Genomic DNA, 12,500 nt, shown 5'->3' on the forward strand with positions numbered 1-12,500 from the left:
GAGAGAGAGAGAGAGAGAGAGAGAGAGAGAGAGAGAGAAATACAAAGAGAGAGAGAGGGTTGGAGAGAGAGAGAGAGAGAGAGAGAGAGAGAGAGAGAGAGAGAGAGGGTTGGAGGAGAAAGAGAGGGAGAGGGAGAGAGAAATAGAAAGAGAGAGAGAGAGAGAGAGAACTATAATGCTTGAAGATTACAACAGATTTCTGTTGAATGCACTCATTAACACAGTAGTTCCTAGGCTACATTTACATAGTATATCACAAAACAGATGCCTCAATTGCAGTGATTGTAATATATTGATGTGTTGTGGTGTCTTCCTGTCCTCAGGTTCAAAGACAAAGGAGGGAATGGACGCAGGAGTAAACATAGGTAAGACACACGCGCACACACACACACACATACACATTCTTTTGGGATCTGATTGGTTGATTGATTGATTGATAAATTGATCTCTGTGTGTCAGTTGCTAACCGCGACCAGGCGAACATCGTCGGGGACCCCACTGCTGCCGGAGCTGACCTCTTACAGGGAGGCATGGAGAATACCGGACAAGGGGTGAGTTACCATGACAACAGATTTTAAAAAAGATTGATTGATGAATTATTAGTGACTGACAGGTCAATGTGAATAAGAATATACAAATGATCAATTAACACAATAACCGGTAAGGAATGGCAGAATTCCATTGACATAATACTAGACACAGTAACTTGACCTTACCAATCAGGTAGCCTTGAAAGCCCAGGCTTCTGGCCTCGCAAGACTATCAGTCAGGTGACACAGCACCCTTTTGAAAGGATTACAACAGAATGAGAAATACAAGGTAGAGTAACAACAAGGTCGAGTGACAACATGATTGAGTAACAACATGATTGCAGACTCAAAAAGCATAACAGTCTCTACATCCTTCAGTCAGTGTCAGACAGTAGCACCGTGCTGATGCCACAAGAGCAGTCTGCTGTTTGACCAGGTTGGTGACGCTATTTCCCACAGTACAGCTGCTCTGATAGATAGACGGACGGGTGGACAGACGGACAGACAGACAGACAGACAGACAGACAGACAGAGAGGAGAATGCAGCTCCTTTAATAGCCAGTGGTTCAGAAGTTCAGGCAAGATTAGGTTTGATGGTAGGCCTATAACTCACTCCACATTCCCAATATGAATATGTGTTGGTGTTGTGTTGGTGTTGTGTTGGTGTTGGTGTTGTTGTTGTTGGTGTTGTGTTGTGTTGGTGTTAGTGTTGTGTTTTTGTTGTGCTGGTGTTAGTGTTGGTGTTGTGCTGTGTTGGTGTTGTTGTTGTGTTGGTGTTGTGTTGTTGTTGTGTTGGTGTTGTTGTTGTGTTGGTGTTGTGTTGGTGTTGTGTTGTTGTTGTGTTGTTGTTTGTTGTTGTTGTGTTGGTGTTGTGTTGGTGTTGTGTTGCTACCCTTTGTTGTTGTTGTGTTTGTTTCTCTATGTTCCGTTGGTAGGAGGAGCCTCAGCCTGTGTACGAGGTGCCTATTGGACAGGAGAGGGAAGGGGGGGGATCAGATGTTATAGCTTGTGTTGGGGTGGCTGGCTAGTGAATGCTGCATGATTCAGCCTAACATATAGTTCCTAAGTGCATATATGAAGGGCGAATGACCTTTCAAACACTGACTGGCTAGCGTGCTGTTAGGACCTGAAGTTATATTCTAAACCTCTCCATAACCCTCTCCTAACTCTCTCCATAACCATCTCTAACCATGCTCTATCTACAGATAATAACACAATTTAAGACTGTCTCTATGCATCTCTGGCGTAGCATAGGCATACACTTACCCTGCATGGGATCTCTCTGGTCTAAGATGCACAGTAAAAATAACAGTTTGCTCCTATACCGTGTTAACCGCTGCCTACAACAAATAATGCCTTTGGTTGGCTGGGGGCAACACTACTTCAGGTCTCAAGGAGGGTGACATCACATCTACTATGCTAGCTATGACGTGCTAACCTCTGCTTCCTTAGACACTTCAGCCCAGAGACTGGGACTGAATGGCCCTGTGTCGTACTCAACCCTATCATAAGCCTGTCATATGCATGACATAAGGAATAATGTGCTTGATGTAGCTGTGACCTACTGCGTTTGAAGCCAGGGCGTCTGTATGCCGCAAGATTGTGCTAGCCCAGTGAGCTAAAGCCTAGGTACCAGGTCTGGGAGCTAACAGAAGTCTTCAGATCTCAGGCAAGGTTACTCTAATGTAAAATATCTCTCTCTGTAGGCGGAATATGGAGGAATGGAGCAGGGAGGAGAAGGAGGACAGGTAAGTGACAACAACCACACTATTTATGTTACTTTCTTTATGCATAAGATGGTGATATCATGACATGATTATTGATACTCTCGTCTTTCTTTCTTTCTTTCCTTTCTTTCTTTCTCTTTTTTCTCTCTCACTCTCTCTCTCAGGGCTCTCAGGGCGGCTACTAGTCATTCCAGGGACCTCTTCTCCCCAGCCCTCCGTTGGGACCTCTTCTCCCCAGCCCTCCGTTGGTACCTCGCTCCCCTCGCCCTGCTGTTCCAGACTTCCAGATGTTCTACTTATTTTTTTGTGACTTTATGGAACCAAAACAGATACAGACTCTTCCAGATAACCCCTTTACCCCCTGATACCCCATGAGACCCTCTTTGCCCCTAGCAGCCCCCTTCTGCCCCCCCCCCCTGTGTTCTGCCCTCTGTAGCTCCCCGCCTTTGTGTCGTTGTTGTCATGTTGTTACCCCTAGTGTTATGTTCTCCCTATCAAGAGACCTGCGCACACACATGCACACGCACACACACACACGCAGACACACACACACAAATACACAAATGCACACACGCACACACACAAGAGCAGCCAGATCACTAGAAGTAGACGTCGATTTCAGACGTTTGAAATGGTCCAAAGTATGTCGACATATAGGCCTTTGTCGGCGCTCACCCAAAAAAAGAAGAATGATTGACCAGAAATGGTGATGCTCAGAGCCGGAGCGTGCTGTTTAGACCTCTATGCCACCACAATTCACTATGTTCTAGCAAGCCGCGGAATCAATGCGGCACAAATAGACGTTCATCCGTAATACGTCGAAATTCGAAGGGAAACTCCAGCCAGCAGACAGCTGTGATGATTATTCAGGATGACAGAACCACACAGAGATCATATCTGATTGTAGTTTGGATGTGTGTGCTTGTGTGTTAGACTCGTCAGGTAGTAGGCCAGTTCAGGAATGTTCTGTCCATAAGAGGCTGCAGTAGGGACCCGTGCAATGAACAGAGAGTGTGTGTGTGTGTGTGTGCATTTGTTTGGGTATGTGTGTGGTTAGACTGAGTTTGGCCATACATGTAACAGGGTCATATGTCTTGAGACATGCCAGAAAGCAATACACATGCTCTGTTTATGTGTGTCTCCTTGTTAGAAATGACTTAGTCTGGGAGGAAGAAAGCTCCTGCCAAGACTGGAAATCACACAACAACAGAAGCTATCAATATACGTAATACACTACAGTGGATTTGGTCTAGAAAGGTTTAGTCTGGGTCTAGATCTGGCCTGGCTCTGCTGGCAGGGTTGGAAGGGATAAATGCAGACAGCGATACCTGTGGATTCTGATGTTGCGTAGGGAAAATACCTTGTTGTCATAGTAATACCACCAAGCAATAGTCAGACAGACAGGGGGTTGTGGTAGAAGAGCATCCCACACAGGGAATGCTGGGAAATGTATTTTAAATTTCAGACAAAAAGAGTCGATATTCTACTGTCATTGGTCAGCTGCTCCTGTTGTCAGCCATCTCAGCCACTCAGAACAGACAGAGTGTGTGTATTACATAGACAGCAGGTCAGTCCAGCATCAGTGTGTATATTACAGAGCAGGTGTGTGTGTGTGTGTGTGTGTGTGTGTGTGTGTGTGTGTGTGTGTGTGTGTGTGTGTGTGTGTGTTATTTCTTTGCGGCCAATGGAAACTGATGACTGCATGTTGCCTTATTCAGCACTCATTCAGACACCATACACACACACACACACACACACACACACAGCACACACCCACACACACGTACCCGCACAAACCCACAATACACACACACAGCACACTCATAAAGCACACAAACAAAAACACAAACACACCACGTTTAAGTTGGCATCGAAGCGGACTTGCTGATTTTATAAACAGTGAATTAAAGACGGTTTTGTTGAAATCCAAACTTCTGTGTCGTCTTCATTTCTCCATTTGAGTAACTAATTATTATGCCGTTTATAACAGTATGAATGGCCTATGTTACCATGGAGATACTGTGGTTGAATTGATTTTTTGGGGGGTAACAGACATCACTTGAAAGTATTCATTAAAACGCTTGTTTCCAAAGTGGTCCTCCATGGTAAAAACAATAACACATATAATGATTAAAAAGCTAGACAAAATGACAAACAACCATAAATACATTCATTTATATTAACATCCTAAAAAATGGCACTATTCACTGCACTTTTCCAAAACCTTAAAAATCAAACATATTAATTTCACATTAAAACAATCTATTCATTGCACATCATACCTATCATTCAAATAAATACACCTGATCAGCAGTAGGGGGCGCAAGTGGCAGTGGGGTGGTTTCTCTTACTTAGACACCCTTGTCCTAATGAAAACCTTTGCCTGCTTTTTAAAGCTATTTCTACTTTTCCTTTGCTTGATCTCTGTTTAGCGCAGCAGTTTTTGTGACAAAACTATTGGTAGAGTGGAAGATGCGATCGAAACACATTGAACTTCGGATTTGTACTCGGTACATGAAAACATGTTGTTATTGTTTGTGCGTTATGTCGTCACGCACTGATTTTTTTGGCAGGAAGTCAGTTTGGTGGAAAAACGCCACTGGTGGGGAAAATGCACATATTTTAATTCATTCGGGAGTATTCGCACGAAGATCTGTCCCCAAATGGATGGAAACCTAGCTACTGGGATAATAATGTAGAAAACACAGTTGGCCAAAATTATACAGCCAAGTTTGCGCCACGTCTTACCAATATCTCCCCTGGCCTAAATGCTCCTATATTTCTTACTTTGTGCCTTTTTTTAATAGATGCTTGATGAAAGATCTTTGTTGTCATAACCAACGTTCCATCTAAACTCCGCGTATGTGTGGGTGCATAGCTCCCCCGGGACTGCCAACTTTCTGGAGTTTTCCCAGTTAGTTAACACCGATCAACGTTTCCCTTTACTGTAGAAATTGTGATGAAATCAACACAATATTAGCTACTTTCAATGCGACATACCGAAACAAAACAAACTATGCAAGACTTAGTATGCAAAATGAACTATGCAATAGATTCTGTTGTAGTCAGAATGCATAGTCCCTGTAGCTCAGTTGGTAGAGCATGGTGCTTGCAATGCCAGGGTTGTGGGTTCATTTCCCACGGGGGGCCAGTATGAAAAATGTATGCACTCACTAACTGTAAGTCGCTCTGGATAAGAGTGTCTGCTAAATGACTAAAATGTAAAAAATGGAAGGCTATTCCATAGACAAATGCCTGTATAGAAAAACGTGCTCCTTGCAGTACTGTTTCCTCTTGGGATTTTACAAGACATAACACTAGCTCTGGTGTTGTAACTGTGCTGGTTATAGACCATATCAATGTGTTTTTTCATATAACCTGGGGCACAATCATTTAAGGTGTCGCACATATGATTAAGTTTAAGTTGGTCCACTCTGGACTCCAAAGGCAACAAGCCCACCTCCCAGAACTCCTGTACCCCTATGTGGGTCCTAGGGGGGACATTCAGCATATACCTGATAACATTATGTTGCATGACCTGCATTCTCTTTTTCAGCTTCTTTGATAGCCCACTATACCAAGAAGAACAGGCATAATCAAAATGACACTGAATCAAGGTTGAGACAAGCAGTTTCTTAACTTTGATGTTAAAATATCTAGTGTTACGATAAAACATTTGTAATTTGTTCGCCATTTTATAAAGAATTTTAGCAGCAATCAGGTCTCCAGTAAGGGATTGATCTAGGGACAAACCAAGATAAATTACACTTGTTTTAGATTCAATCTCCTTGCCTGAACAGTTAACCTTTATCTTGTCAGCCCTAAGCAATCTATGTTTTGTTCCAAACAAAATCGATTCAATTTGTTGTCGGTCAACCAATCTCTAACTAAATGCAATTTCTTACTCAGGGTCTCCTCTATGCAAACTGTATCCTTCCCTGATACCAGTATGGCTGAGTCATCAGCATAAAGCAGGAGTTCACACTTTACTGTCCCTTAGACCACTGCGCCACTCGGTCTCCCGCCACTCGGCGCAGTGGTCTAAGGCACTGCATCGCAGTGCTAGCTGTGCCACTAGAGATCCTGGTTCGAATCCAGGCTCTGCTGTAGCTGGCCGCAACCGGGAGACCAATGGGGCGGCGCACAATTGGCCCAGCGTCGTCCAGGGTAGGGGAGGGAATGGCCGGCAGGGAGGTAGCTCAGTTGGTAGTTTGCAATGCCAGGGTTGTGGGTTCGATTCCCACGGGGTGCCAGTATGAAAAATAAATTTAAAAAAAGAATAATGTATGCACTAACTGTAAGTCGCTCTGGATAAGAGCGTCTGCTAAATGACGTAAATGTACTGTATCTGGCATATCATTAACATATATATTAAATAAGAGAGGTCCTAAAAGAAGCAAAAAACTACCTAGAACCTCTAGTGTCAGTGTTCTAGAACTCCCAGTCTTAGTGTTTTAATGATCCTACAGGATGACATATCACCAGCCCAATGTTCCATTCTAACCACGAGAGAGAAAAGTTCCTAACTGCTCCACCCCACACACTCTGATCCAACGCCAGAACACATTTAAACAGAGGAGTGTCTTGCCAGGGGTGGAATGGAGACACACACAGCCAACACCCCTAAGGAATCCACTCAAACACAGAGTAACAATCTAGGGCCAAAAACACAATGAGAGAGGGCTGTCGTAGTAAGGCCTGCGTGCCATGTCGAATTTGTCTCGGCCCATCTGTCTTTGTGTCCGTTGTTATAGTGGAGCTGTTTTGACGGTGAGTCAGAAAGCTTGGTAACCTCTCAGGACATCACATCCATTATTTCCTGTTTCCATTGCATCTCTATATCAGATAAATGCATCTACAGATGTAGGATCATAATTTGAGCCAGTTTACTACAACAGGAAAATAATCCTGAAGCAACAGTAAATGTGAATGATTAAATACCGTAGAGAGGGAGAGGCCTCATAACTTTAGTAGGATCCTCAATTAAACATTGTTAGAACAAATATGATATACAGATACATGCAGCACGTAACCACACAACTCTTTCAGGCCATTATGTGAAGATGTCCATGATACAGTACATTATTACAGATGTTTATAAATGTTTATATTTTACATTTATTTTTATTTTTAATTAACCAGTTAAAAATATACACATACAAACAACAACTTAGAGACGCACACAAACAACAATTACATCTCATCTGCCCAGACCAACATGCTCACACCTCCATCCCTATTGCCTGCATTATTGTTTGCCACATGGCCTTAAATTGTTCCAGTTTGTTTTTCTCAGTTGCCCATGGAAAATGAAGTCTGGCATTTCTAAGTGGAAATTACAAACTTCAGAAGCCTTTTCAAACCTCAAATACACTACATATCAAACATTTCCTGCATTGCAGGAAAGTTATCCTGCAACAGGGTGATCAGATTAAGATCCTACATCTGTAATAATGTACTGTATCATGAACATCTTCACATAATGGCCTGAAAGAGTTGTGTGGTTACGTGCTGCATGTATCTGTATATCATATTTGTTCTAACAATGTTTAATTAAGGTTCCTACTAAAGTTATGAGGCCTCGCCCTCTCTACGGTATTTACAGTTCCACTGCTGGGATTTTCCACTGACAACCTGTTTTCATACTGACATCAACAATAGCGGCCTGCATCCTTAGGGGTGTGTGATGGAGGAGTGGCCTCTGTAAACCTCTATGCCAACCTCATATAAACCCATGCACTCACACACACACACACACATCCACACTCTCTCACACACACACTCTCACACACACTCCGGCCAAGTACAGAACACACACAGAGATGGACTTTATGAAAGGATCAGGGAAACAGGTGGATGCGGTCATCGACAAAGCAGGTGAGAAAAATATGTCTATAAGAAAAGTGGATAATGGTGTTTATTTACGTGGTTGATTGATGGGAGTCATTCATGTGGAGCATTAATAGTTTAAACCCAACATCACAGCAAAATGGGTTGTTATATGCATTAATGTACAGTTTGGCTTTAATTTAGTCTAAATGTTTGTGTTATCAGCCTTCAAAATGTTCAAACTGGGCTTTGGAATTTTAAACGGCGCTTCAGTTGATGAGTCAACTACATTCTTAACCAAATATGTTCATTTTTGAAAACCTTTTTGGCACTGTTCATATTTCTAAAATTACAGTTAGTTGGGTTTGTCTAGATTTAAAAGTATAGGAGCTAATTTCTACCAGAAAGGGAAAAATAAGCAAAGATTCTGTGGCATCATGTCATGACAGTTCTTGTGGTTACAAGCTCCCTAACAAGACATAACAAGATCAAAACTCCACCAAATATCTCATCATGACGAGACAGAAGGTGTGATAATTTCTACCGGAAAGGGAAAAATAAGCAAAGATTCTGTGGCATCATGTCATGACAGTTCTTGTGGTTACAAGCTCCCTAACAAGACATAACAAGATCAAAACTCCACCAAATATCTCATCATGACGAGACAGAAGGTGTGAGTGCATGATTGACAGCCCCTCCTTTCTCTCTCTCTCTCTCTCTCTGTCTAGCTGTTGTGGTGAAGGAGAAGGTGGGAGAGATGATCGGAGGAGGAGTAAAGGAGGAGAAGAAAGATGAAGGTGATCTGTCTATTCTGGGTTACCATGGAAACTAAGTCACACAACCACACTACCTACACACAATTCATTTCACACACAAGCTACGCAACACAATACAAACCAATTCAGTTTCTCCCTCTTGTAGAGTAACGAATCACTTCAGCTCTATTCATTGCATTTCTATCGGCAACATTCAGTATGTTGCAGCCTGCTTAAAAGTGACACTGGTGTAAGAAATATAATGGTAGTGTGTTGCAGTCCGATGTCTTTGTATGTACAGTATTGTTGAAATGGTGTCTGATGTTGTGGATGTTCCTCCAGGTATTGGTGGCATGGTGTCTGATGCAGTGAAAGGGGTTGTAGCAGACAAGGCCACGGACAGTGCTGCAGACAAGGCCATGTCTTTCGGAAAGAACCTTTTCAAATGATCGTCGTCGTCCCCCGCAACCCTTCCTTCCTATCAACCAACCCCAACTCTGTACTGTCACTGGGATCTGTATAACGTTAATAGGATGTCATAAACATGAATAAAACCCTTATCTCTCAGCACTAGTCTCTGTATGTCACATACTGCACTTACACACCACAGTCAAGCCACAGTTGTCAGAATTTTATTTGTTTTCAACAACAACAAAAGGCAATACACATTTCCCCAAACAATTTCCATGCAAGGGCTTGGACGGCTTTTTGGAGAAGGAGAACGCTTGTTCCCATGATCCTCTCCTCTCTCTCTCTCACTCAGGGTGGAGCGGAGGGTTTGGGGGAGGGTCAGATTGGACAAGATAGGAGAAGAAGGTAGGGAATGTTGGGGGGCCTGATATAGTGGAGAAGGGTATAGAACTTTACTAAGAACCAAACCCAGTAGAACCCAGTGTTCCTCAGCACAGAACCCTAACCCTGAGCCCTAACCTCTAACCCCTCTGTGAGGAGAACATGATATCACCATTCCCTGATATAAAGTTAGAGTTTAAAACTATTTCTAAAGTTAACTTCAGTATAGAGCTCTGTCAGAGCTAAGGCAACTTCAGTGCTGTGGTCTGAAACCATGGCAACACCAGGGTCAAACAAGACAAAATGGCCAACAGGGAACTCTGATAAGGGGGGGTCTTAAATCTCTCTCAGCGTAGCTATCTTCCTGCTACAATCGGCTCCTTTCACAATACACAAACAACTGAACGACGATATTGAAACAGAACGACACAGAAATACTGCGTTACGGACGTGATACTTGGAAATATGGCGAGGTCATGGGACACAGAACACAGTACGTGTCAGTGTGTTTGTATAAAGGGGAGGCGGGGGTCTCTAATGTAAATGCTGAACCGATAGCAGGGTGTTGTGGAAGTGGTCTGGCTGTGATAGGTCGATTATGTGACGGTGATGCCGGCCTCGTTGTAGACCTTGAACACCTTCTCGATGGCGTTGACGTACGCAGCCGTCCGCAGGTCCAGACCCAGGTTGTACTTACTGGCCGTACGCATGATTTGCTGCAGGGGGAGAAAACACACAAGAATTAGACTCACCAGACCGGGTCACACACACACACACACACTTACCCTACACACACACACACACTTACCCTGGCAGATCTCTCCATGGTGTAGGCAAGCCCAGAGTGGACAATGTCCTTCTCAGAAGCACCCTGTAGAGAAGAGGACAGATGTTATCGAACTACCAACAACCGACTTAGTTTGTATCATCACCCACCACATAGGTTTACATGTGTATAGATATTCCCCAACCCCCTGTATGCATATGGTTGACTGTGTGTGTGTGTGTGTGTGTGTGTGTGTGTGTGTGTCCACTCACAGCGACTCTGGCCTGGAAGTCAGCAGTTGGGACAACAGGGATTGGTCCTCCCTGCTTTCCAAACTTCCTCTCCAAACTCTCCTGAACGGACACTGAGAGAAAGAGAGTACTTGAAGGTAAGCTACTGAAGCAAGGTATTATAAGGGGAGACTGTGAAAGGTTAGAGGTCAGGGATCAGGATTTACTGAGGAGGTGGTAGTTGGAATCTCTCTCGTATTTGAAGGTGAGTCTTCCATAGCTGACGTGGTTCAAGTTCTTCAGCCACTCAAAGTATGACACTGTCACACCACCAGCGTTCAGGTACATGTCCTGAGGGAGGGACAAAAAGAGAGAGAAGGGTCAGATGGTTGAGTATGTCCTCCACTTTTTGATTGGTTAATGAGAGAACTCAACCCAGCAAACATGCCCACACAGACACACACACAGTGTGGGCAGCCCTCACCTTGCCTGAAATAAGACCATTTTTTCCCAGCAAACATGATCACATTGGCATGATGTGGGCCCAATGCGGGTTAAAACATTGGACCCATGTAGGGTCCACATTGGGCCGATCCACCTTTGCTATTTAATAGGAATTTATTTAATTGCATACCTTTCAAGCCTTAAAATATATTTAGGGAACGTGTTACATATCAGAGAGACAACCAAGTTGTTACTATCATACATATAGTTTGACAAAATAAACTTATTTAAGTCTTTTTAAAGACTTCATCATCGGCAGTGTACAAGATCAAGAATAATTTGGCCATCACACAACAGAACACTTAAACTAGAACAACATTCTCAGTAACGGTTGCACAAAAAGAACTGTGTAAAAACCACATCCCCAAATATTAGAATGAGCTCCCGCCTCTAGCTGGGCTTTGTGTGGGATTGCTGTGGGCTAGCCTGTGTTGAGCTGGTGTGGGCTAGCCTGTGTTGAGCTGGTGTGGGCTTGGTGAGGGCTTGGTGTGGGCTAGCCTGAGTTGAGCTGGTGTGGCCTAGCCTGTGTTGAGCTGGTGTGGGCTAGCCTGTGTTGAGCTGGTGTGGGCTAGCCTGTGTTGAGCTGGTGTGGGCTTGGTGAGGGCTTGGTGTGGGCTAGCCTGAGTTGAGCTGGTGTGGGCTAGCCTGAGTTGAGCTGGTGTGGGCTAGCCTGTGTTGAGCTGGTGTGGGCTAGCCTGAGTTGAGCTGGTGTGGGCTAGCCTGTGTTGAGCTGGTGTGGGCTAGCCTGTGTTGGGCTGGTGAGGGCTTGGTGTGGGCTAGCCTGAGTTGAGCTGGTGTGGCCTAGCCTGTGTTGAGCTGGTGTGGCCTAGCCTGTGTTGAGCTGGTGTGGGCTAGCCTGAGTTGGGCTGGTGTGGGCTTGGTGTGGGCTAGCCTGTGTTGAGCTGGTGTGGCCTAGCCTGTGTTGAGCTGGTGTGGGCTAGCCTGAGTTGAGCTGGTGTGGGCTAGCCTGTGTTGAGCTGGTGTGGGCTAGCCTGTGTTGGGCTGGTGAGGGCTTGGTGTGGGCTAGCCTGAGTTGAGCTGGTGTGGCCTAGCCTGTGTTGAGCTGGTGTGGCCTAGCCTGTGTTGAGCTGGTGTGGGCTAGCCTGAGTTGGGCTGGTGTGGGCTTGGTGTGGGCTAGCCTGTGTTGAGCTGGTGTGGCCTAGCCTGTGTTGAGCTGGTGTGGGCTAGCCTGTGTTGAGCTGGTGTGGGCTAGCCTGAGTTGAGCTGGTGTGGGCTAGCCTGTGTTGAGCTGGTGTGGGCTAGCCTGTGTTGAGCTGGTGTGGGCTAGCCTGTGTTGAGCTGGTGTGGGCTAGCCTGTGTTGGGCTGGTGTGGGCTTGGTGTGGGCTAGCCTGTGTTGAGCTGGTGT

The 12,500-nt window shown here is 44.7% G+C and overlaps 2 protein-coding genes across 2 annotated transcripts in view; one reads left to right on the top strand and one right to left on the bottom strand.

The window, feature by feature from the left end:
* LOC311132821 (uncharacterized protein) overlaps positions 1-2,342 on the top strand; it is a gene marked incomplete at its 5' end in the record, with an annotated part of 11,384 nt that extends 9,042 nt beyond the window's left edge. The window contains 4 exons of the mRNA XM_084166167.1: positions 324-365; positions 460-551; positions 1,466-1,489; positions 2,237-2,342. Of these exons, the coding sequence (XP_084022293.1) occupies positions 324-365; positions 460-551; positions 1,466-1,489; positions 2,237-2,341 (263 nt within the window). The 3' untranslated portion in view covers position 2,342. The remainder of the gene's footprint in view (positions 1-323; positions 366-459; positions 552-1,465; positions 1,490-2,236) is intronic.
* A 7,115-nt stretch (positions 2,343-9,457) lies between these two features.
* The window catches only part of LOC311132804 (glutamate dehydrogenase, mitochondrial), a 20,721-nt gene continuing 17,678 nt past the window's right edge, over positions 9,458-12,500 (bottom strand). The window contains exons 10-13 of the mRNA XM_084166144.1: positions 10,857-10,980; positions 10,672-10,763; positions 10,442-10,504; positions 9,458-10,349 (exon numbers count right to left, since the gene is read on the bottom strand). Coding sequence (XP_084022270.1) covers positions 10,230-10,349; positions 10,442-10,504; positions 10,672-10,763; positions 10,857-10,980 — 399 coding nt within the window. The 3' untranslated portion in view covers positions 9,458-10,229. The remainder of the gene's footprint in view (positions 10,350-10,441; positions 10,505-10,671; positions 10,764-10,856; positions 10,981-12,500) is intronic.

The sequence above is a fragment of the Coregonus lavaretus genome (assembly GCF_964263955.1).
Source record: "Coregonus lavaretus genome assembly, chromosome: 1".
Classification (NCBI taxonomy): domain Eukaryota; kingdom Metazoa; phylum Chordata; class Actinopteri; order Salmoniformes; family Salmonidae; genus Coregonus; species Coregonus lavaretus.